This window comes from Labeo rohita, chromosome 17, assembly GCF_022985175.1.
Source record: "Labeo rohita strain BAU-BD-2019 chromosome 17, IGBB_LRoh.1.0, whole genome shotgun sequence".
Lineage (NCBI taxonomy): Eukaryota > Metazoa > Chordata > Actinopteri > Cypriniformes > Cyprinidae > Labeo > Labeo rohita.
The window spans coordinates 10193198-10217477 of NC_066885.1; the positions used below are offsets into that span (position 1 = coordinate 10193198).

Here is a 24280-nt window from a genome sequence, read left to right on the forward strand (position 1 = left end):
CTGTTATACATTGTTGTGGATAAAACCGTCACAAGCCAAGTTTGCATTCTAAAGCTCATTGTCTGTTGGCTTAATTCCTGCTTGTACACAGTGCATAGATGGGAGTAAATATTTGTGGGGAACATATGAATCAGTTGAGGCAGTTTACAATTCCAAGCTACAACAATTACACAAACATACAATCCACCTTGACTCACTGAATGACTAAAACGGATGAGGATGTAGCCAACTAGCATGCTGCTGAGATCATAGCATGTGTTCGTTTTACTGCTGCCACCAAGTAAAAGAGTCTTTAGTAGTTTGTAGAACATTTCCAGCCTTACTCTGCTATTAATTCAGTGCGTTTTGAATGCTAATTACCTTGCTGACATTCCTGGGGTTTGCTTTATGAGATAGCTGATAAACTGAGGCCTGAAAATTCTCTGAATTTGCTGTGTTTTGGCAATCGTAAAGTATGCAGCCACACCTTCAGTGAAGTAATGGTCAGGTTTAACATAACATATCTCATCATTCATCTGATGTTAAATTAGGTTTATCTAACAATTATTAACTCATTTGGATCAAGTTCTATCTGGCACTGGTGTTATCAGATGTAGCATATTCATAAAGGCAGTTTTAGCTTTCATTTACAGCATTTCTTGTCATAATAACTGACAAGAAGTTGGGCTTAAAGGGTTATGAGTTCAGTGATGCAGCTTTGAGGATATTGTGGGAATATTGTATACTGCTAAGGAATCCTAAAGTCAAAAAATGTGAAAGATATTACAAGAAAGGACCTCGTTTATGGTGTGAAAAGTGAATTCTTTCCGAACCGTAACAATTACTCCACAAACTCGGCTTAAGCAGGAAATAATTGATTTGCGGAATAAATAAAAAGTGCCGTCTCAGAATGATCTTCAAAAAGTGAATGATTATTCTACTTTGGCAAGGATCTCCTGGCAACTTTTGCCAATATATATATTTATGTCCACGTAAACATAAACTGCATAGCATATTATAGACTTTATGGCTCTGCATATTTTTATAATGTCCTGTTGCCTGAAGTTCTTTGAGGACTTCATTTCCAAAAACAACACTCCATCATACCATGTGAATTAGACTGAGCTGAAAGGCATAATTGCGACACTTTGCTGGCTCTATCCTGGAGTTAGTTAGAAAGATGTTGAACTATAGTAGCAAACGCTACAGACGGGCACCCAAACACAAGCAAGCGTGGTCTATAAGTAAAGAAGACGAACCTGCCCACCCATCTTTAAGCTGACAGCTGGTCATGAAAGGGAGAGCAATATTCATCAATCCTGCTATTGTTACAGCACTATTCATCTGGGAATCGCTGATGTATAAGATAAACAGATTTTCATAATGTCCCCATCCCCTGCTATCCTCCATGATTTCTTTTGGACAAAGATCTAAGGTGAAAACGACTATATGCAGCCTCTCATGTAAACACTGTGTACACAAGTAGAGATTGATATGCGTGTTTGAGATGCAAATGACCGCTGGACAAAGGAATCCTTGTGTTCCTGACCTTAATTGGCTTGGATGAAGTTTCTGGGTCAATGGGATATGAGACAGTGCTGCCATAGTCGCATATCTGGATTCACGCTGGGGGTGACGACCCTGAGATTCAAGTGCTTTGATCGCCGCCTCTAGATGAACTTGGTCATTAGACGTAAAGAATACGTCTGACTTCGGCGGTCGAACTAGTTTGGCAGGGAATCAGGAACCTTAGTGATAAACAAGAGCAAACAGTGTTAAGGATGGCTGCACGTTGTCAATCACAATGGAAAAATATTTGTGGGAGAGGCCATAGCCGTCGACTCATTTTCAATGGGTGAGCGAGTATTGCGTGAAATGTCGTGCGTCAGAGCTCAGAATTATGCTCCTTCAACCGCAACAATGATAAGCATCCACTTATCTGCAGGATATACAGTGATCTAATCTTAATAAACATATCCTGCCTTGTCCTGACAGGCTTAGCCTTTAATTGGAAATGTGGGCCAAACTACTTCTACATCTATCTATCTATCTATCTGTCTGTCTGTCTGTCCGCCCGTCCGTCCGTCCGTCCGTCCGTCCGACCGACCGACTGTCTATCTATCATGTAATCCCCTTTTGTAATCAGCAACTGACGTTAAAAAGCGCTAAGTGTGTTTCCATCTTTTTATTACGTGTACCATTCAGAGAGAAAGCCTTTGTTATGACGAAGCACCAGCCCCGGGTGCTATATTTCAGAGCCCGGAATGATTTACAGTATAAAAAGATGCAGGAACCTGCCCAACGGATAGCCTTTGGTTAAAAGGAGGGCAAAATTTGGCACCAGCGCTCATCTGTCTATGATGAGTATTGCGTCTATCTATCTATCTGTCTGTCTGTCTGTCTGTCTGTCTGTCTGTCTATCTATCTATCTATCTATCTGTCTGTCTGTCTGTCTATCTATCTATCTATCCATGTCTATCTATCTATCTATCTATCTATCTATCTATCTATCTATCTATCTATCTGTCTGTCTGTCTATCTATCTATCTATCTATCTATCTATCTATCTATCTATCTGTCTGTCTGTCTGTCTGTCTATCTGTCTGTCTGTCTGTCTATCTATCTATCTATCTATCTGTCTGTCAATCTATCTGTCTGTCTATCTATCTATCTATCTGTCTGTTTGTCTGTCAATCTATCTGTCTGTCTCTCTGTCTATCTATCTGTCTGTCTGTCTGGCTGTCTATCTATCTTTCTGTCTGTCTATCTATATATCTCTGTCTGTCTGTCTCTCTATATATCTCTGTCTATCTATCTATCTATCTATCTATCTATCTATCTATCTATCTATGTCCATCCGTCTGTCCGTCCATCTATCTGTCTGTCTTTTATATATCTGTTTCTCTATCTATCTATCTATCGATCTATCTATCTGTCTGTCTGTCTATCTGCCCGTCTGTTTGTCTGTCTGCCCGTCTGTTTGTCTGTCTGTGTTTAATTTTAATCATCAACTGACAGACTGACAGTGTTCAAACCATTTTAGACCTTGCTATATCATTATAAAACACATTTATACACACAAGATTGATTTCATGCAAATCAGTGCATACAGTACGTGTCTCTTCATGCAGGGACACGTAATCCCTTTTGTAATCAGCAACTGACGTTAAAAAGCACTGTGTGTGTTTCCATCTTTTTATCGCATGTCCCGTCCGGAGAGAAAGCCCTCGTTATGACGTCACGCTCCCACCAGCCTCGCGGGCTTTATTTCAGAGCCCGGAATGATTTACGGTATAAAAAGACGCAGAGCGACTCAGGAACCTGCCCAACGGATAGCCTTTGGTTAATTGTAAAGCGAAAAGGAGGGGGACGTTTGGCACCAGCGCTCCTCTGTGCGTAAAGACGCCTGATGCTTGGAGAGACGCAGATTCGGGCTCACCGCGCGCAAACGCCCACATCCTTAAGTCGGCTCTGCTTTCTTTAGGTTAATGAAAGTTGGCTAGGAGGGGGACGGCAGAGGAGATGATATCTGACCAGGATGAGTCGGAAAGGTGAACTTAAGTAAGCAAAAGTGCGCGTCAACCACCTGTTATAAATCAGCGCGAAATGGGCATGCTTAGTGTGGACCTCCTGGTAACTTTGCAGATCTTGCCTGGTTTCTTCTCCAACTGCCTGTTTTTCGTGCTGTATGATTCGATAGTGCTGGTAAAGCGTGTGGTGTCACTCCTGAGCTGTTCGGGCTCCACGGGTGAGTGGCAGCGCATGTTAACCACAGCCGGCGTGCGCTCCATATGGAACAGCTTTCTGCTGGATGCCTACAAACAGGTAAGCTGACAGCACTGTGAAGGATGACTCAAACAAGTTCAAAAGGCTTGGGGGTTTATTATTTGTCTATGTTGTTTTAATGTTAAGTAGACATAATGCAACGTTTGGTTAGACTTTAGTGTTTACGTTACAGTATATTTGCTTTAGGTACTCCGTATTATCAGTGCACACACATAGTGACGTCAAACTGGTTATAAAGCGCATTTAAAAGCAACAGATGTGGATGAAAATGCCATGTACGTTTTATGTTATGAACACTTTGCAGTTATTATTCGAGTTAGTTTGCAATTTTCAGTTTGCATGCAAGAATAATTATAACATGGGCGTTGTGGGATAAAGTATTACCCAATTATTTGTACAATAAGTTCAGTGGATGATAAGACGGTCTTAAAAGCATTTGTTTACAGGGTGGTGTAAATCCTCCTGCTAATTTTAAATAAACGTTTGTTCACTCTTCAAAACGTGACATTCAGAGTAATTCTAATGCTTATGAAGGTGTGTGAACTTTGCCCTCCAGACAGTCAGCGACCTCTTGGGTCAATGCTCTTCATTCATTAAATGTCTGGATTCACATTCCTGTTACTTTTTAACTAAAATCAATCCAAAATCACCCAGTGGGGTAAGATACACTAGCTTAATGTGCATTCATTGTCCTCAACCATTAACTATTTGATTGTTTGGTTACAAAGTCTTGCTGAGGAAATCATTTAGGTTCAAATTAACGTCAAAGACAAAAGTTACATGTGTGTTTTCAGCTGTTTCCAACAGTGCCAAAGTTCACATGCACCGTAAGTGCTGCACAGGAATGGCATTTTCATAGACATCTTGTTACAAACAAATATCTGGCTCCTGGCTTTTTCAACAAGATGCTTAAAAGTTCTTACAGATGGTGTTAAAAGGTCCCAAAACATCATTATCGGTTTAGAGCAGTGACAAAGCCCCAAAGAATTTGCGGGGTTTTTATGTATGTGTACAACTGTGAATGTGAGCTCTCAAACCTGGTGACATCACTTGAGTTTTCATAGCAACAGAGACCAGTAAGCCCACCAAGCCAAAGTGAAATCATTTTCAGTGTAGTCATGAGACTGTGCTTAACAACTACGCACGATGGCTCATTGGAAATGTTATTCTAACATCCTCAAAAATATTAACTTGTGAATGTGCAACTGTTTTGTTCAGGTGAAGCTGGGCGAAGCTGCTCCAAACTCCAAGGTGGTGAAGGTCCCTGGCATCAACAGACGCTGGAGCGTCGGCGGTAAGACTCGCAACGAGTGCCATCTGCTGGACTTTGAGTCTCCCGACCGCCCGTTAGTGGTCAACTTCGGCTCGGCCACTTGACCCCCCTTTATAAGCCAGCTGCCGATTTTCCGGCGGATGGTGGAGGAATTTTCAGACGTGGCAGACTTCCTGCTTGTCTACATCGATGAGGCTCACCCCTCGGATGGCTGGGCAGCTCCTCCCATGGAGAACTTTTCGTTTGAAGTGAGGAAACACCGTAATCTGGAGGAGAGGATGTTCGCCGCCCGGAAACTTCTGGAGCATTTCTCTTTGCCTCCTCAGTGCCAATTGGTGGCAGACTGCATGGACAACAACGCCAACGTAGCCTACGGCGTGGCCTACGAGCGGGTCTGCATCGTACAGAAGAATAAAATCGCTTACCTCGGGGGTAAGGGTCCATTTTTCTACAACCTTAAAGATATTCGGCACTGGCTCGAGAAGAGCTACGGCAAGCGATAATTTCTTTAAAAAAGAGGTCAAATAGCCTTTCTGTGAATGCTAGAAGATTTTATTTTTGTACAATGCAGAGAAATCGAGGGTAAGGTGCTTTTCGAACTGTTTAACGGTGGCTCCGGTGGAAACACTTGGGCTGGGCTCCAAGTCATTTTCTTGAATTGTCTAAAATGATCAGCAGGTGTCCTACATTCCTAACCACTCAAAAAAAAGAAGAAGAATGAAATGAATATAGACTCTAAATACTGACCGTGTGGTTTGCACTTCAATTTCGAGATTGCATTGTTGCCAGCAAAATGATTTGTAGATGCACTATTAATAACTTGTTCCTTTGCGATTAACGTAGAGTTAAACTGTGCAATATTTTTATGCGACATAACATATATTGCTTACAAAAGAAAACCAAATTGCTGAACAGAAGAGAAAGCACAAGTACCCATCTTTTATATGAAAAGAGAATAATTTATTTTTATTGACATTCAATGTTTATTTTTAATATGTGGCCTGTTTATGCACTTGTAATGCTTTCCCTTCCCGTCTTCAACTGACAATCGTTCATATTCCATGTACCATCAGCTTTTACATCCCTGATACACTGATCAGTTCATTTGCATCAATAATAAAAGCATTCCCAGCATACGAAAACTACTAACTCATTCGGCCCGTATTGTCCTTAACAATCGCAAAACTGCTCTTGGTAAACCGGAAAAATAAATGGCCTCAGCCACCTGACTTGGCTTCGCTGCAGTGTACAGGAAAGCTGATGAAAAGTTCTTTTACTCCTGAATGTTAGAGAAATGTTTTTGAATGTCGTCGACGGATTGGCAGTCGCTCATTTGGGTCAATACAGCGCTGGTGTGCGCATGAAAATCACAGACGAAATGGTCCCCTGTCCTGTCTGTGGTTGGATGAGAGACCACACCTCTCTGTCCTGATCCAAATGAGCCCAACTGCTAACATGCTGAAACAATCACTCTTAATCTCAATCACTCTGAAGGCTTTGAGTTTTGTTTCACAGAACTGTTCTCATGTACTACAACGTCCTCTTCCTTTTAATGAGAAAAAGGCAAGAAAAAATAAAGTTGAACTGCTGCTGACTGACTTTTCTTCCCCCGTTTTTGTGTTTGATTCTTGGAAATTTCAATGAGGGGTGATTGGATTGAAAAAGGGAGGGGAAAAGTTCAGCGGAAAACTCCAGATGGAGAAAACGTTGCATGATGACAAATTTAAAAAAAAAAAAAAAAGGAAATGCACCAGCCATAAGGGGTCGAGGAGTACATATGTGCTTTTTTTTTCTCCATTAAATATGTGTCTGCAGAAATGCGTAGTGATGGGTCTGAACATGTGCAATACAATCAAACTGTGTGACGCAGAGGTCTCTGGCTGAACTTCTGCGTCTTCGAGGCTGCCAATAACTAAATAGCAAAGGCTCAGGGAGAACATGTCCCTGGGAAGCACCATGAAACAGAACCCCTTGTTGTGGCCGGGCATCGCTTATCCGAGCGGAACTAGTCCATTTGGACAGCTAAGACGTTATTCACAGACTGTCTTAGTCTTGGAAGGCACCGTGCTGCACGATGGAGCAGGGAGGTTGCCAACGTTAAAGATGGAGGCATCGGAAAAGAGAGCCACACACAACAGCAACAAACGCAAGCCCCACTCCAGGAAAGAGTCCCATGGTGTGCCTTCTAAGGAATGCGTCTGGTAAACAGGTACTGAACAGAATTCTAAGCAGCGTGTGAAGAAGTGTTCTCATTTATAGGGCATAACAAGGACGTGGGACCAAGGGGGGAAAAACCTGGTCCCGTTTATTCAGATAAGGTCAAAACGTGACGCCTTAGAAAAGCGGACGTTTGCCAAACCAGCCAGTATAAATTCAAACGAAATGTTGATGCGAACGTTTAAATGTATGTGTCTGCAGTTCAAAGATAAGCCGTTTATGTTCATACTTCGACAGTGGACTATTTGCTTTGGATGTGATCTGACCGCGCTCTCTGAAAAATGATCTTAGGCCTAATATCAATACATTCAGTAAATCAGCTCAGATTCCAAGCCGAGGGATGCCAAACATTTTATTCATATTTAATGCACTTTTTCCTGTATAAATCTGAAGAAGGGGAAAAAAGAAAAAATTCCTAAAGATAATTAGTTCTTAAAGGGTTAGTTCACCCAAAAATGAAAAAATGGGTCTCAGCCTAATGTTCCAAAGATGTACGATTTTTTTTTTCTTCTGTGGAACATAGAAGATATTTTAAAAATGAGTCAGTGGGGTCCAATGTTATTTCTATATTCTTCAAAATAACTCCTTTTCTGTTCCACAGAAGAAAATAAGTTGAAAGGTTTGATTGAGTAAATAATGACACAATTTGAATTTTTAATCTAACTATCCCTTCCTTCACTTCCAGAATAAAAATTACAGATAATTCACTCACCCCTTGTCATCCAAGACGTTCATGTCTTTCTTTCTTCAGTTGTAAAAAAACAGAAAAAGAAAACATTTTAGGATTTCTCCCCATATAATGGACTTCTATGGCGCCCCTGAGTTTCAACTTCCAAAATGCAGTTTAACTGCAGCTTCAAAAGGCTCTAAACAATCCCAGTCAAGGAAGAAGGGTCTTATCTAGAGAAACGATTAGTTATTTAAAAAAAAAAATACAATTTATATACTTTTCAATTTCAAAATCATCCTACATCACTGCAGAAGTAACGTTACCGAACCAGTGTTTACAAAGTGAACGTGTAAAGAAGGTTCAAACGCCCTTTACAAAAAAACAAAATAATAATAAAAATTCGGAGGAGAAAATGAGATGGGAGTTTTTCGACGTACCCTAACTGTCATGAAGAGCTAGACAAGATGAGCATTTGAAGTTAAAAAGTATATAAATTGTAAATTTTAAAAAATGTTAAAAATAACGATCGTTTTGCTATAGATAAGACCCTTCTTCCTTGGCTGGGATCATTTAGAGCCCTTTAAAGCTGCATTTAATCTGCTTTTTGGAATTTTAAACCCGGGGAGAGAAATCCTGAAATGTTTTCCTCAAAAAACAATTTCTTTACAACTGAAGAAAGAAATACATGAATATCTTGGACCTAATCTGTACAACAAATGTGCTCTACCTTTCTGTATTTAATGACTAGTCATCTTTTTCTCATCTACAGTCATTTAGGTTTTTCTATTCACCTGCAAATAATCTGAAACATGTTCTTGCATTGTAAACATGAGTTCATTTCCCCTATGTATCTATGCACCTGTCTATACTGTCACAGTAATCCACCCTAACAGTTCTTATGTTATTATCCGCATAATCTTATGTTTTATATTCGTTTGCCCTCTCTTTGACTCTGGTAAGAATCTTAGCAGCTTTCGGAGATGCACTTAGTCACTGATACAGCACATGGATAAGGCAAAATTATGCTTTTATCTAAGTATTATAAAGGTTAGCTTCTAGAGCCAAGTATTTGCACTTTGAATAGAGTTCAAACTGAACATGCTCCAAAAATCTTTAATGCTTGATGACCAACCTGCGCTCAAAGCAAATGTGACTCAGCTAAAACAGTACAACCTGGACTTCATATAAAATGTTTTACAGTCTTATTTATGGTCATATCTGCATATGCATATAGCAAACTTAACTCACAATGCTAATCAACATTACCTTGTTTGTTACATACTGGTAATAAATGATCAGATTATCACTATGAGCTATACTGAAATTCATAATTAGCATTTTATCTCTTTATGAGTAAAATATTGAATTCCAAACAAATTTAGTTTAACTTTCACGCTTGAAACCATTCTTGACCTTTAAAGGTAATTAATAATTATAATGATAATGTTACTGTTAACATATATATTGTGTTTTAGCACACATTTTTAATATAACAGCAGTTTTTTTTTCATAATACATAACTTTGAGTATGCTGTAATATGTTTCATGGGTTTGCTTTTATGTCTTCATGCATTTCATTTCTTCCTGAAGCTGTGAAAACTTAACTGAAACAAACAAACAAACAAACAAAAAAAACTTTGGGTATGAATTAATATTGAATGTATTTTACATATATTTTGAGAGGAACTATTAAGAATGTTGATTGGCAGCTTGTTACATGTGCCTTGTTTCCTACTATGTTTAATGCCATGTTTGTTTTATTGTGCCATTCGGCTGATTAAAGACGCAGCGATTGGACGAGATGTGTTCGAAACATTCTTTCTGCATCCTTCACATGCACTTCATTTTTTTGACCTTGAATTAAGACGGCGCACAGATGTCTAGATGCATTTTTTTCTTCGTCGGTTTATTATGAATCCGGTTTAAATAGTCATAAATCATAAAAATATATCCTGCTCGTCTGATAAAAGCTGTGCTCACAGATGCTGAATTTTATGTGAATAAATTTAATAGACCATAAAGATGTAAATCCTGTGAGGCCAGCTTCCAGAAGCTCTTTGATGACTTGGTTGGGTTGCTATTAAATTTAATTTACAGACTCATTAAATAATCCAGATTCATGCCCAATCTTGACAACCAATCCATCTCTGAAGTTGAGCTTAGTCTAAAATATATTCAGTAGAGACGGTTTCTGAGGTGCAAGATGACAAATCTTTCATGAGGCCAAACAGATTTGGTTTTCATCTGCACTGGGGTTTTGCGGCAGGAAATTTAAGATGTTAAAGTCCGTGTAAAGGCAATTCTTAACAGAATTGTTTCTAAACACATTATAAATGTGAATGTGCTTCAAGTCGACCACGCCTAATAAGTAGAGTCAATTGCGAGTTACTGTCATTACAGTTGGTTGCTACAGCCTAAAGTATGTCTTAGTCACGTAAATGCATATTACCTGGCTGCGATAATTTACAAAACAGCTTGGTCTTCTTATTTAAATTAAGATGCTACACTGTAAAAAACAATTTGTTGAGTTAACTTAAAATAATTTGTAACCTGGCTGCCTTAAAATTTTAAGTTCAGTCAACTCAAAAAAAAGTTTATTCAACTTGAAATGTTAAATTATACTAAGTGACAACTTAGATATTTGAGTTGAATCAACTTAAAATTTTAAGGCAGCTGGGTTACTTACCAATCTGTTAAGTTTAGCAAACACAATTATCCAAGTTGTTACTTAGTACAGCTTGACATTTCAAGTTGAATAAACTTATTTTAGTTGACTGAACTTAAAATTTTAAGGCAGCAGGGTAACAAATTATTTTAAGCTGACTCAACAAATTGTGTTTTTTATTTTTTACAGTGTAGAGGGAGCATCCATTCAGGCTGTAGCGGTATTTGACAGTTAAGAAAGACGGCAGATTTCACGCGAGTGGGCGTGGTTTTAGCGCCGACAGCGGACATGCCCCCAGCGTTTGAGAGCACACCAATTCGCTGTTTGCAAACACTGATTACATTTTTTTGTGGGCGGGCCTGTTTAGTGGCAGAAAATGACCGTTTTCAACTAGCAGTCTATGGAAGCCATGGATTAAAATAATAAAGGTAAATGTGAGTTTATGTTTCAAAATTCTGACTTCGTTCTTGCAATTCCGAGATTATATCTCACGATTCTGTTAAGAAAAATCAACTGGTCATTCTCTCTATTCTCCTCAGCTCAAACTGAGGGGTATATATCACAGACTTCTGGCTTATTTTCTCCCCTCAGAATTGAAAAATTCGCTACTGTTGAGTTAAATCAAGTTGTGAAGGAGATATAAACTTGCATTTGGAAGAAAAAGTCAGAATTGTGAGATAAAACAAGTCAACGCTATATAAAATGTTATAGGTTTAAATAGTATTTCATGCTGTAACTGCTATGATGTGAATGTTATGTAGACCTCTTGTTTAAATCAAATTTATGCTTTAAAAGTAGAGTATTCATAGCAGGTTTGTCTGTTTAAACACCTGCGTTATGTTCAAATGGCGTCTTTGACGACCATATTCTATAAAAAATGATTTGCATTCTGATTCTGACATCCAAAGTCACAACAGTATATTTCTTCTCTTACTTCATAGATTCCTGCTTATTTTTTCAAGATGTTGATACCTTATTTAATTACCTGGTGGTTTTTTATCATTTAAATTTGGATAGGTGGTTAATAGATTTTTCTGTGGTGTGAGAACACAACCTCTGTTCAGCAAAATAAACATCACACCACTTAAATGAAACAATATCCAGTGTTTACAAGAATAGGTAGGCTGTTAGAAACAGGTGTTAGTTGGAAATATATCACAGCTAGTTAAAGTAAATCATTCAGATCAAAACATTCTTTGAAAACTATCTGTTTGAGCAGATGACTAATTTTTTTTCCCTTTAAGGCTTTATCTAGTAAATTAGATTTTTATAGAGAATTTTCACTCATGATCTTATACCAGAGGGGGAAAAGCCCTGCTGGTTAAGTTGACACAGAAATTACCCATGTAGATTTATAATATGCAATGAAATACTGCCATATCTTGTGTAGGGAACATCTGAAGCGGGTGGGTGACCTTACATTCTCAAGTCGGCTAATTACGATGCCTTTTTTAAAAGATTTACTGCAGATTGCGGTAGCTTTTCCAGCATCTCAGGTGAGTTCTTCTCAAAGTCTTTTGGTTAAGCTGAGTTTATTGCAGGAGTGAGACCAACACGGCTCATTACTCTGACAAAACATTTCAACGTTCTGACAGCCGCCCCGGGACGGAGTCCGTATTTCCAGTCGTTTGTTCGCAGTATGTCTCCACGAAAGCATCTCTTGTTTTTTATGATAAGAGGAGGGAAAACAGTTATTCACACGTTCGCAAATGTTATTTTGTTTTGCCACTGCACCTCCATAGTAACACAGGCCGAACTCCTCCTATTTCGCAGTAAAAGCTCAGTTACGGAAACCTAATATTTATGTTGGCTTGATGCACTTGTCAAATCAACTTAAACGTGCTTACTTTTCTGACCAGATTCCTTTCTTCCACGCTTTTTCTCTCATCACTCTCATTTTGTCTCTACAGGCCATTACTGATGTATAAAATGTTTCTTCGTTCGTCCGTCATGCTAAAGCCACCAGACTTACCAGGATTAGGCTTCTAACTGTTTACATTCATATTTTCTCTTCACACCAAAACTAAAAACTAAAATGAAAGCTGTGTCATCATTTACTCACCCTCATGTGAGAAATTTCCAAACCAGTATGACTTCCTTTCTTCCGTGGAGCATCAAAAACGATATTCTGAAGAATGTCCGTACAATAAAAGTCAAATGGCAGTGTGAGTAAATGATACCAGAATTTTTGTTTCTCTAAAGCTGTTAAATTCTAAAAGCATCCTTTGAATTTTTTAAATATAAGTAGTGCTTTAAGTTCCATGCAGATTATTTCACGCATTCCTGTGCAATTCCCTTGTTTTTTCCCCCTCATTGACTAACATTAGCACTTTTATGAAAATCTTCAGGTTTTCAGGCAAAGGACCATTAAACCTGCTTTGCACCTTCATGCTCTGTAAATTAGGTTAAATGTTAAATCTGTAAAGAGTTTGTTTCCTGTTTCCACAGAGTTCTTTCCATATACACTTTCCTTAAATGCTGCAAAATGCTCAGCAAATGTGGTATGTCAATACTAAACTCATTCTGTTCTGATCTATGTCTGATCCGGATTCATATCCCTGTTGTGTTGTGTTGTTGTGTTTACTATCTGTCATCATCTTCATATTGATTTTTATCCCACTTATTAGATTGGAGGCAAAGTAAGGGTAAGAACACAGTATTGATCATCATTGGGATACTGGGATGCTGATTTGTGGGTCCACGCCATCAGTTACTGTAGTTTTTTGAAAGGTATAGTTCACGCAAAAATTAAACCTATTGTCGTCATTTACTCCAAACATATGTTAAGACATTTTTGTACATGTGAGTATATTTAATTTAATTTATTTTGGTTTATGTAATTGTTATTTTTGTGCTCTGCAGAAGAAAGACATAGGCCATGACATGAAATTTAATTTCTGAGTGGACTATTTTTTATTTTTTTAATATTGTCACAAACATTATCCTAAAAATTAACCTTTTTTTTTTCTTTTTCACTCAGATCATATTTTATTTTTTGAAACATTATTTTGTCCTTAAAATCAAAATTTTATTTTATTTTATTTTACATTATTTTATTGTTTTTCCTGTGTTCTGCAGAAGAAAGTCATAGATTTGCCATGACATGATTTTAATTTCTGAGTGGACTACTGTCGATTCTGATTTTTTTTTTTGTCCACTCTTTCAAAGGTCAGCGGGGTTAAATGGTGTTTCTTTCTTCTTAAAGTCAAAAATCTATTTTATTTTATTTTAAGAATTAATTAAAATAAATAATTAATAAAATTTAAAAAATAAAATTAAACTTCTGTCGTCATTTACTCAGAACATATTTTGAAACATTTTTGTAGATTTTAAAACATCTACATTTTCATTTTGAAACACTACATCTACATTTTTTGTTGTTCATACTTTAAAAGTTAGTGGGATTCAGTAATGTTGCTTCCTTCTGAAAAGTAAAAATCATAATTTTTAAATAATTTTAATTTTATTTGTTATTTTATTTATTTTATTTTATTTTTTGTGTGTCCTAAGAAAAGAAAGACCTAATTTTAATTTTAATTTTAATTTTAATTTTAATTTTAATTTTAATTTTAATTAATTTCTGAGTGGACTATTTTTTTTTTTATATATATATATATTATCACAAACATTATCCTAAATATTAAACTTCTGTCATCACTTTCATCTGTCATATTTTAAAACATATTTGTAGATTTTTGTAGACATCTACATCTACATTTTATGTCCATACTTTAAAAGTCAGTGGGGTTCAGTGGGGTTTCTTCCTTCTTAAAATCAAAAATCTATTTTATTTTATTTTATTATTATTTTTTAAATTTTATAATTTTGTGTTCTGCAGAAGAAAGTTATAGATTTTGGAAAGCCATGACACGATTTAAATTTTTGTATTTATTTTTTAAATGTCTGTCATCATTTACCCTGAACATATTTTGAAACATTTTTACCGTTTTTGAACATCTATATTTTATTTTATTTTATTTTTTATTTTACGTGTTCTGCAGAAGAAAGTCATAGGTTTTGGAAGGCCGTGACACAATTTTATTTATTTATTCTTAAATATTATCACATTATCCAAACTTTTCTCTCATTTAAAAAATAAAAGTTCTTAATTGGCATTGATGGTTCCATAAAGAATCTTTAACATGCATAGAACCTTTGCATGGAAGAAAAAAAAAGGAACCTTTATTTAAGAGCGCATACCTTACCAAAAGTCCCAACAGTTTTTAGCAACCAGTGATTAAGTTTTATTAAAGCACTCACTCATTTAGGTACATTTACATTATAGTTATATATTATAAGTTACAAATATACTGGAACAGCACTGAAGTAAAGTAGACTTGGTCACATTAAGGTAGTTTTCCATCTCTACAAAGTCTTTTTTTTCTTTCTTTTTTTTTCACAAACAAAAGAGAGGAAGTCTTTACAAGAACCATACTGTTCTGTGACCGACATTTTGTTTCACTTACTTGGTGAAAGGGAATGTTTGGGAGAACTGTGCATTGTCTTCGGACAATACAGCATTGGTACATCATGCTGTCTGTGTCACGCTGGCCAGAACAGGCAGTGGATTTGACCACAGGCTCTCATTCAGAATCACCCCCCTGCAGAACTCCACTGATCTCACACATGCACATGCCCACACAAATACACACACACACACACACACACACACACACCTGCACACACATCACATGTCTCTAGAGGGCACTGTGCTTCCAGTAACAGAAAACACTGGACGCACTATGAACTTGTATTTTGCATGACTGTGCTTTGTGCTAATTACTCAACCAAATTCTGAACACTAAAAGCACAGTTCATATTTGGTCTCACTTTTTTTTTTTAGCTGGCATTAACTATTATGTACATACATGAAAAAAGTAAGCACTTACTGTGTTCATATCACACTGCAAAAAACTGCTATTGAGGTGGGATGTGGGTAAGGACAGGTTTAGTGGTATGGGTAGGTTTAAGAGTGGGTTAAGGTGTGAACAGTGTAATTATAAATCTAATTACAGAAATTGTTTACAGATGTAATTACATGCAGGTATTTTTTAATATATAAGTACAATGTAAAAAAAATACCAGTCAAAAAAGAATTCCTTTCTGCTCACCAAACCAGCATTTATTTGATCCAAAATACAACAAAAACAATTTTTTAGTATTTAAAATAACTGCTTCTATTTACATATATTTAAAATAATAATTTATTCCTTATAATTAATAATAATTAATTATTGTAATTAATTCCTGTGATCAAATCTAAATTTTTAGCATCATTACTCCAGTCTTCAGTGTCACATGATCCTTCGGAAATCATTCATATATGCAAATTTGGTGTTCAAGAAACATTTATTATTATTATATTTATTATTACTATTAACATTATCAGTATTATCAGTTGAAAACATTTTTTCAGGATTCTTTGATGAATAGATTAGCATTTAACATTTAGCATCTATCTGAAATAAAAAGCCTTTGTAATACACCACAATTCGAAAGTTTGGAGTCAGTATGATTATTATTATTATTATTATTATTGAGGAGGGGATAGAAATGAACACTTTTATTTAGCAAGGATGCTTTAAATTGATCAAAAGTGATTTCAGATAAATGCTGTTCTTCTGAATTTTCTATTCATTAAAGAAACCTGAAAAAATTCTACTCAGCTGTTTTCAACATAATAATAATAATAATAAATGTTTTTTGAGCAGCAAATAATATCAGAATGATTTCTGAAGGATGTGACTGGAGTGATGGTGCTAAAAATTCAGCTTTCAAATAACAGGAATAAATTGCATTTTAAAATATATTTGTCACACCCCTGTGGACCGTTTATGTTGGTTTCTTCCTCTTGTGCCCATATTTGGTTCTTCCTGCCCTCGTTGTGTCCTGATTAGTTAACTCGCTTCACCTGTGTGTTTCATTAGCCACCCTTTATAAGTTGTTCCTGTTCTATGCTTTGTGTCCGGTGTCGTTTATTGTGCATGTGGTTTCTTGCAAGTTCATGGTGGATTTTATTAAAGACTTTTGGATTTTACTTTTATCTTTGTACAAGTATGTTCATCCAACACGTGTCATGACAATATTCTAATAGAAAAGTTATTTTAAATAATAAAAATGTTTCAAAGTTTATTGTTTTTGCTGTGATCAAATAAATGCAGGCTTAGTGAGCAGAAGAGACTTCTTTAAACATTAAAAATCTTACTGTTCAAAAACTTTTGACTGGTAGTGTATGTACACAATAAGTGCATTGTATGAAATTATTAATTTAAATGTAAGTACATACTAGTTAAGGCCACCCAATATAAATTTGGACCTGGTATTTTGTGATATATGATCTGAATTTTTCAACACTATTTCCCCTTTCAAATTATATTAGCATTAATTTAAGTGAAAAGTTTAATTTAAAAATGTAATACAAGGCTGCCTTTTGGTTTGTCCTTTTACTTCAAGTTTGTATAAAACCTGCTCATTACATTCTACAGCATGATTTAAAATGGTCCAAAAATCTTCAGCTTTAATGCATGTGTTATTTAATAATCATTGAAATGCTATGTACACACACACATATATATCTGTGTAGTTATACACACACACATACATACACTCTCAACCACTGAAAACTAAGTAGGCTACTACCCTAAGGTGTTTATTGTGTATCTTTTTACGTCTACACTTTTTCTAACACTAAAAATAACATTAAATAGCAATAACCAAAAAGAAAAAAAAGAAAAACTGGAGAGAGAAAATCACATTTTTGCGATTTGCTGCGTGTGCTTGAATATGCAGCTTCCACAGAAGTAGTTTAGAAAAGCTAATCCTCTGATGGCGATGATGCATATTTTGCACAAACATACTGTATATCCTCCTCAGTCCGACACAGCAATGTCCCAGTCTGGTGTGTTAGTATTCCTGTAAAGCAGTGGCTGATCTCCAGTGCTCTGCAGCTTAGATTAATAATGAATCAAGGCTTTTACCAGTCTCTCTCTCTCTCTCTCTGTCTCTATGGATCAGGTTCCTGCTACAGTTTTAGAATGGCATGGTTTTGATGATCCGCTATTCATTTGAGGGACAATAGGTAGTTCTAGAATTATCTATAAATTCACGTTGGATTGAACTTTTTTTTTTTTAAAGAATAAATGGACTTACCGTAAGTCTATTATTAGACTTTTATGTTATGGGTTATTTGTGTCATGCTTACATCTCTATCTACCATTACACTGATGCTTTTGCTTCAAACGTCAGTGTTTTTTCCCCACTGTTGCCATGTGCAGGACGCAATCTCGGATGGGACAGTGTATTTTATGTTTTATGGGTACCATCAAGGAGGTCTATAATAATCATAAAAATATATCTGTTAGCATTTCCGCTCATCTCAGTGACAGTTGTTCAGCTGGTGCATGAATCCCCATAGATGAGCTGAATCGTGCCGTCTTTGCTCATGGGCGCAATTGTCTGCAAGCTGTGAATTTCATGTCCCTAATCACTCTGGAACAACAGCAAGATTGGCTTATTGCTAGCTGGCATCACATGTTTCCAAACACTTCAAAGGCAGGGAAAATTATCCATTACAATGAAGTTAATAAAGTTAATTACACTTTTAAGAGCACCTGAAAATCACTTTTAACACATTGTTTTGTAGTATTCTTCTGCATGGCTTGCATCATGCATTTACCAGTGCATGATTCCAGATTTGTAGAAATATACAAAACAACTTCTGATTATGGAGCAGTGATTAACGTATTAATTGCACAACAAAACACTCAACGTTCAACAGAAAACTCTTGTGAATCCTGTGGATTGGAAAGAACATGCTTATTAGAAACCCATTATCATTTTTCTCATGGAACTGTCAGCATCAAGTCATACTGTAATACTAATGATAGTGATCCCAGATGCCCCTGCATTACTTGGTAATCTTTTCATACGCATACAAGCATTCATAAACATAATGATATTTATTGTGTGATGGTTATCTTAATATATGTACCTGCAGCATCATCATTCCAGTTTCCACTCTGATTAAATCTAGTGTCATCATTTGGTTTTATGGCTTAGCCACTAATAGAACATACTAAACATGCAAATTCTTCACAATTCCTTTATTGACAACAGGATTAAACTGCAAAATGCAAATGCAGTTAGATTAGATTCCCAATAAAAAGGCTTTCCTACAGAAAAGGAAGGACTGATTTCGACCACAGAAAAGGTCTGTTTTGATGAATGGTCCCTATCAACAGAACTTATCTGGAAGTTGAGGAGGGATTATTGAATTTTAAGCCTTTGTAGAATTTTAATTAACTTTCTCTTTGCACAGAAAACGGTTTCCCTCAGTCAGTGCGGTTCAATAATTTAGCCACCCATGTAATAAGATGTTCATTACGAAATTGTATATTTCACGCTCCTCTTTTATTTAGAGCAAGTTCTGTGCTCTGTTTGCAAGAGTGAGGCTTCAAGCTAAAGAGAATATCAGATATACCTGAGCAACGGTAATATAATTGGTCAAAGTTTTTGATCTGGTCAAAATAATTGGCCTTCTGCAAGACATTTGGATTTTTAAATTTTGTAACATTGGATGACTGGGACTTTTTTGTTTTTAATTTAATTTTTGACATGACATTTGCTGAACAGAGGTATGGGCAACCCCTAATATAAACACACACCGTATATTAGGGGTTATACATATATTATATTAAATACACTGCCCTCCAAAAGTTTGGAAACGCCCTAGAAAAGTGGGGTTTTGGACAATATTGGCATGAATCCTTTTTAATTTGCGATAATTTTGCACTGATAAGGGACAACACAAACTACGAAAACATATTTTATTACATAACCAGTTTATACATAGAAGAAAACGTGAATTTTCAATTCATTAGCAGCTATTAGAGCTCTGCATAATCTGGGCCTAAATTCATTGTATTCTAAACGTAATTGGCAATCAGTTGTTGAAGCTATTAAGGTGTGCTGACCCAAAAATCTTTTTAAAACCTGGGCCAAGTTTAAACCAGTAACCAGGCATCACAGCTGGCAAAGGGGCAGGTCTGACTTTGACATGTTATGTAATCAAATTGAAAATTATTATTGCTGGTCTTCAATGATAATGTCAAGTTATTTAATGTATTTGATTTACGCTGATATCGTCCAAAACCACACTTTGCCAGGGGTGTTTCCAAACTTTTGGAGGGCAGTGTATAGGGGTTACACATATATTATGTGCTTTCAGGCCCAATGCCGATATTGATTATTACAGATCAAGTAGACCGATAACCGATATTTTGAACTGATATATACGTCTGGTGTAAAAATGGAAATTAGTTTCAAAATTTAGAATAACAAGGGCTCTGACAAAAACTGTCTTTAAATGCTTTTAAATTATGTTATGAGCAAATCTTTTTTGAAAATATCAATACCGATAATATCGATACCGATAATCATAAAAATGCTTAATATCAGCACCTCTAATATAGGTGACCCTGGACCACAAAACCAGTCATAAGGGACCATTTTTTAAGATTTACACATATGAAAAGGTAAATAAATTAGGTTTCCATTGATGTATGGTTTGTTAGGATAGGAAAATATTTGATCAAGATGCAACTATTTGAATATCTGGAATCTAAGGGTGCAGAAAAATCAAAATATTGAGAAAATCGCCTTTAAAGTTGTCCAAATTAAGTTCTTAGTAATGCATATTACTAATCAAAAATTAAGTTTTGATATATTTACAATAGGAAATTTACAATATATCTTCATGGAACATCTTAATATCCTAATGATGTTTGTCATAAAAGAAAAATGTATAATTTTGACCCATACAAGGTATTTTTGGCTATTGCTACAAATATACCCGTGTTACTTTAGCCTTGTTTTGTGGTCCAGGGTCACATTTATATTGGAGGAATTAGTCATCATGTAGGGCTTTTAGTTCAAAAAAGTAAATAAAAGTAAAACCTCAGGGAGGAACTCACTAGGAGAATTTAGCCTATGCAATTTAGGTTTTAGGTAAATTATGCAAATGGTGCAAACATGGCCATAAAAGCATGCATTAATCATGGTAGAGTATCTCAGAGCCGAATTTCCAAAATGAATGACAATGAGAACACGCAGCCCTTTTTTCCACAGATTTTGCACCTGGTTAGACTGGATGGTAGGTGGTACTGCTAAAATACTACAATACACACAAAAGTGGCACTTAGTAAATTCATCCCAAAAAAGAAGAAAAGGATCAGTGGTTGCTAGTTGTTGCAGCATCTTGCAAGCCTCTTTTACTGCTACTTGCACCACCTGGAAATCATAAGAATGGGGTGGGTGTGATCTAACAGCTCTTTTTATACATATGGACTATTTTCAGCACCTAAAAAAACAAAAACCAAAAAACACTTGTCTAATGCTTGTTGAAAGCGACTTGGTGATTTCAGTGATGACCTGTATACCCAAAAGGTCAAAGCATTTAAAAATCAAAACTGTAAAAATAAATGTAATTTTGTTTCAGTTAGTAGTTATGCTGCTAAAAATGACCAGTGGAGTAGTTCCTGCTCATTTGCATAAACTTTTACCAAAATTATTTGCATCTGGACACACCCATATTGAGTCAAAACAGTCACTGTAACCCATGAAGCTGGAAATTCAACTGTCATTGAAAATAAATGACTTCTGGTCACTTTGTTGCTCCAAATGGCTGTCAGCGTGAGTGGATCCAACAAAACTAAAAGTAAAACTGAACATTCATATTAGAGTCAGTCCTGCAGATGTTGATGCTTTTGTTCCTAGTCAGGATTTAAAACATTGCATTGTTATTGAACAAAAGTCCTCCTAATTTCTTTTATAGTCAGGCATACTTTAATTACCATATCTAATGAAACAAATAAAAGTCACAGCTTCTGATTTGTACCTTTGCGTTGCCTTGGTAGCTAAAAGAAATATATTGCTATTGTTTGTGCCCAAGATCACTGCTCTTATGCTGTTAACAGGTCATTGTGGGTAGAGTTTTTATAAATCTGCGTCTCCCAAGAAAATACTGGTGGATATTGATTCACTGTTGCTCTCTGACAAGCTACTGAAATGTAGGTGTAACAAATGACGACCTCACCTTTTCTGTGCTAAAACAAAGTGAGGCATTTAATCCTCTGAAAGCATGCTAGGTCTCTTGAAGTCATTAAAAAGTCCTAACTGAGCAGGAAATGAAAGTGTTTGTGCCGTCCGACGTGATGGATGACAGAAAAATATGTATCGCGCACATGCTGAAGAGAGTTTAGATTAAGACAACCCATAAATGATCAACCTCCATGGAATGTTTTATTATAGATCATCGCCAAATATCGTCCGAAGCAAAGCGAAGCTATGATGTATGTAAACGAAAGTAATAAAAGCGTGAGTGTGATTGAACAGAAAATGAAGATTAAAAAATAACATGGGCACACCATGTTCACATCATATTCATGGTACAGTGATTAACAAACATTAAAAAAGGCAAAAATATACATGAGTAAGAATTGGGCTTACTGCAGTCCAGGCCACTCGTATTAAGACATTAAGGTAAGAAACACACGGCGTAAATTATCTGAGCTGCATGTCCGTATCCATATTAGTCTGTCTTTATTACATATTTCTTTGATTCGTCTATAAATAAAACAACTGATAACAAGGAAACCTTGGTACAATTAAGAAGTGCGTCTTGTATTTCATCGACAGCTTCAAGTAGTCAAATATCCATGCTTAGACTTAGAAACATCTGCGAGAAAGATTAGACCTCTAATCTAACAATATTCTCTGTTGTCCTTACAAAAAAACGTGTGCACTGTATATATTTTTTCTTTCTTCACATGAGTCGACAGTGTCATGTGGATTTTTCTGCATGAAACACACTGAATAAATCAATCAAATGATCTCTCTGTACAATAGAATTACTAAAAAAAATACAACTTAGGTTTGTATGTACATCGTCTACCTACAAAGTACAACCGCTATCATGTAATAAAATATGTAAACAAATTTCTCGTTCGACACAGTCGACTGTGACAACAGATAGGATTTTTTTTTTTCACACTTTTCACATTAGATTTATTTTCGTATAGACATCCTTTTAACAGTATCATAGCACTGCGCCAGTCTGCACCAGACAGCTGTATAAAAAAGAGACGAGAGCAAATGGACCAACATACATACGGTTGAAAAAGTTCCAATCCGCGACACGTTCCCTTGTCGAGTCGCTTTGAGGGACGAGAGGTCTATATCTGATGATCGGCTCGGCCCGGTGGGCGGATGTGATCGAAGCGAAGGATGGCATGGCATGCACTACAATCAGTCGCTTTACTGAGACAAGGAAACGTCACTGTCTTTCTGGCAACTCACACATTTGCAATATTACAGTTGGTTGTACAATTAAAATGATCAGTTTCGGCTGGAAATCATAACAGTGCTGTGCTGTCAGAGCCTCGGTGACCGGTCTTGGTTTATTACATCATTGTGTTTTTCTTCTTTTTGCAGAGAGCAAAAAATGATAAGACACCACATGTAATGTATATAAACAATACAAATTTCTCATATATAGAATTTATATATATATATTTATATATATATTTATTTATTCATTTATTTTGTTGGCAGGAGTCCTTTTTTTTTCTCATGTGAACAACATGTTTTGGGTCCCACTTTCGTTACGGACGTCAACACTATGCGTCTCTTACATGCTTGAAACGTTCTCCTCTTTTTTTTGTTGTTGTTTTTTTTGTACAGAGTTACAAAAGAAAAGAAAAACGAGATTTACGCCAAGGTTCACATACCTCTAAAAGTCACTTAGGATTATGATGTAGCTGTGGAATATTCTACACTGATAACGTCTCCGACCAGATAGAGGAATAAGGTCACTAATGTTTGCTATTTTTACCTTCGCGGTATGCTTACGGTTGTAAGTGTGCTTTATGGTACAGTTCGCGTCAGAGTTCGCCTTCTCGGCGCAGCGCCGGGGTTCGGCTCCTGTCGCCCTCTCTCGGCGCAGCGCCCGACAGCTCAAAGTTCGGTCGAAGCGACGGGCGACGATTGGGACGTTCTCACACGTAGTACTCCTTGTCCTTGTTTTTCTGTTTCTTGTTGCCGCTTTTCGCGCTCTGCTGCTTGTCCTTCATGACTGCTCCATTGCTCTGCGCCGAGTTGGTTATGTAATTCCTGGTCTCGTCCACTTGGTAGGATCCCTCGTCCCTGTTTCTGTACTTATACATGGCGTACAGCAGAATTAGGATGCACAAAGCAGCAGCGGCAACTATCCCGACGACCATTCCGGTGGTGCTGCTAGATTCACGGACCACCTCGGAGGCCCCCGGAACCCGCCTGATGCCCGGCTCCGTGGGGATTGCTGTGGGTACATTACGGAACATGGGGGAGGTTATTAATGGGCTCTTCAGCTTTGTGTTGTCTACCTCATAGGAAGTGGGCAATGGAAGCAAGACTATGTCGGGCTGGGGCTTTAGCTCCCTGTGATTCATTTTGCCCGCGGGCAGTTTGGGTGGCGTGGACGTGGTGGTGGAGCGGCTCAGCTTGGGGGAAAAAGACGCGGTAGTAGTCCTACCGGAATCGGAGACTTTGTTAGGTCTAAAGTCCTTGGATCCCCACTTAGGCGCGTGAGCTTTGTAGCCACCTTCAAAGGTCGACGAAGACAAGGTCTTATCTGTTACCAAGGAGAAGGTGGTGT

The 24280-nt window shown here is 36.8% G+C and overlaps 2 protein-coding genes across 2 annotated transcripts in view; one reads left to right on the top strand and one right to left on the bottom strand.

The window, feature by feature from the left end:
* The first annotated feature begins 3270 nt into the window (after positions 1-3270).
* dio2 (iodothyronine deiodinase 2) lies at positions 3271-6636 on the top strand. The gene is made up of 2 exons (XM_051132873.1): positions 3271-3804; positions 4984-6636. Exons 1-2 carry the CDS (start codon positions 3586-3588, stop codon positions 5539-5541), a joined length of 777 nt encoding a protein of 258 aa, XP_050988830.1. The 5' UTR covers positions 3271-3585; the 3' UTR covers positions 5542-6636.
* A 16167-nt stretch (positions 6637-22803) lies between these two features.
* Positions 22804-24280, bottom strand: part of nrxn3a (neurexin 3a) — a 350535-nt gene continuing 349058 nt past the window's right edge. Inside the window, 1 exon segment of the mRNA XM_051132863.1 lies at positions 22804-23944. Within this exon segment, the coding sequence (XP_050988820.1) occupies positions 23643-23944 (302 nt within the window). The 3' untranslated portion in view covers positions 22804-23642.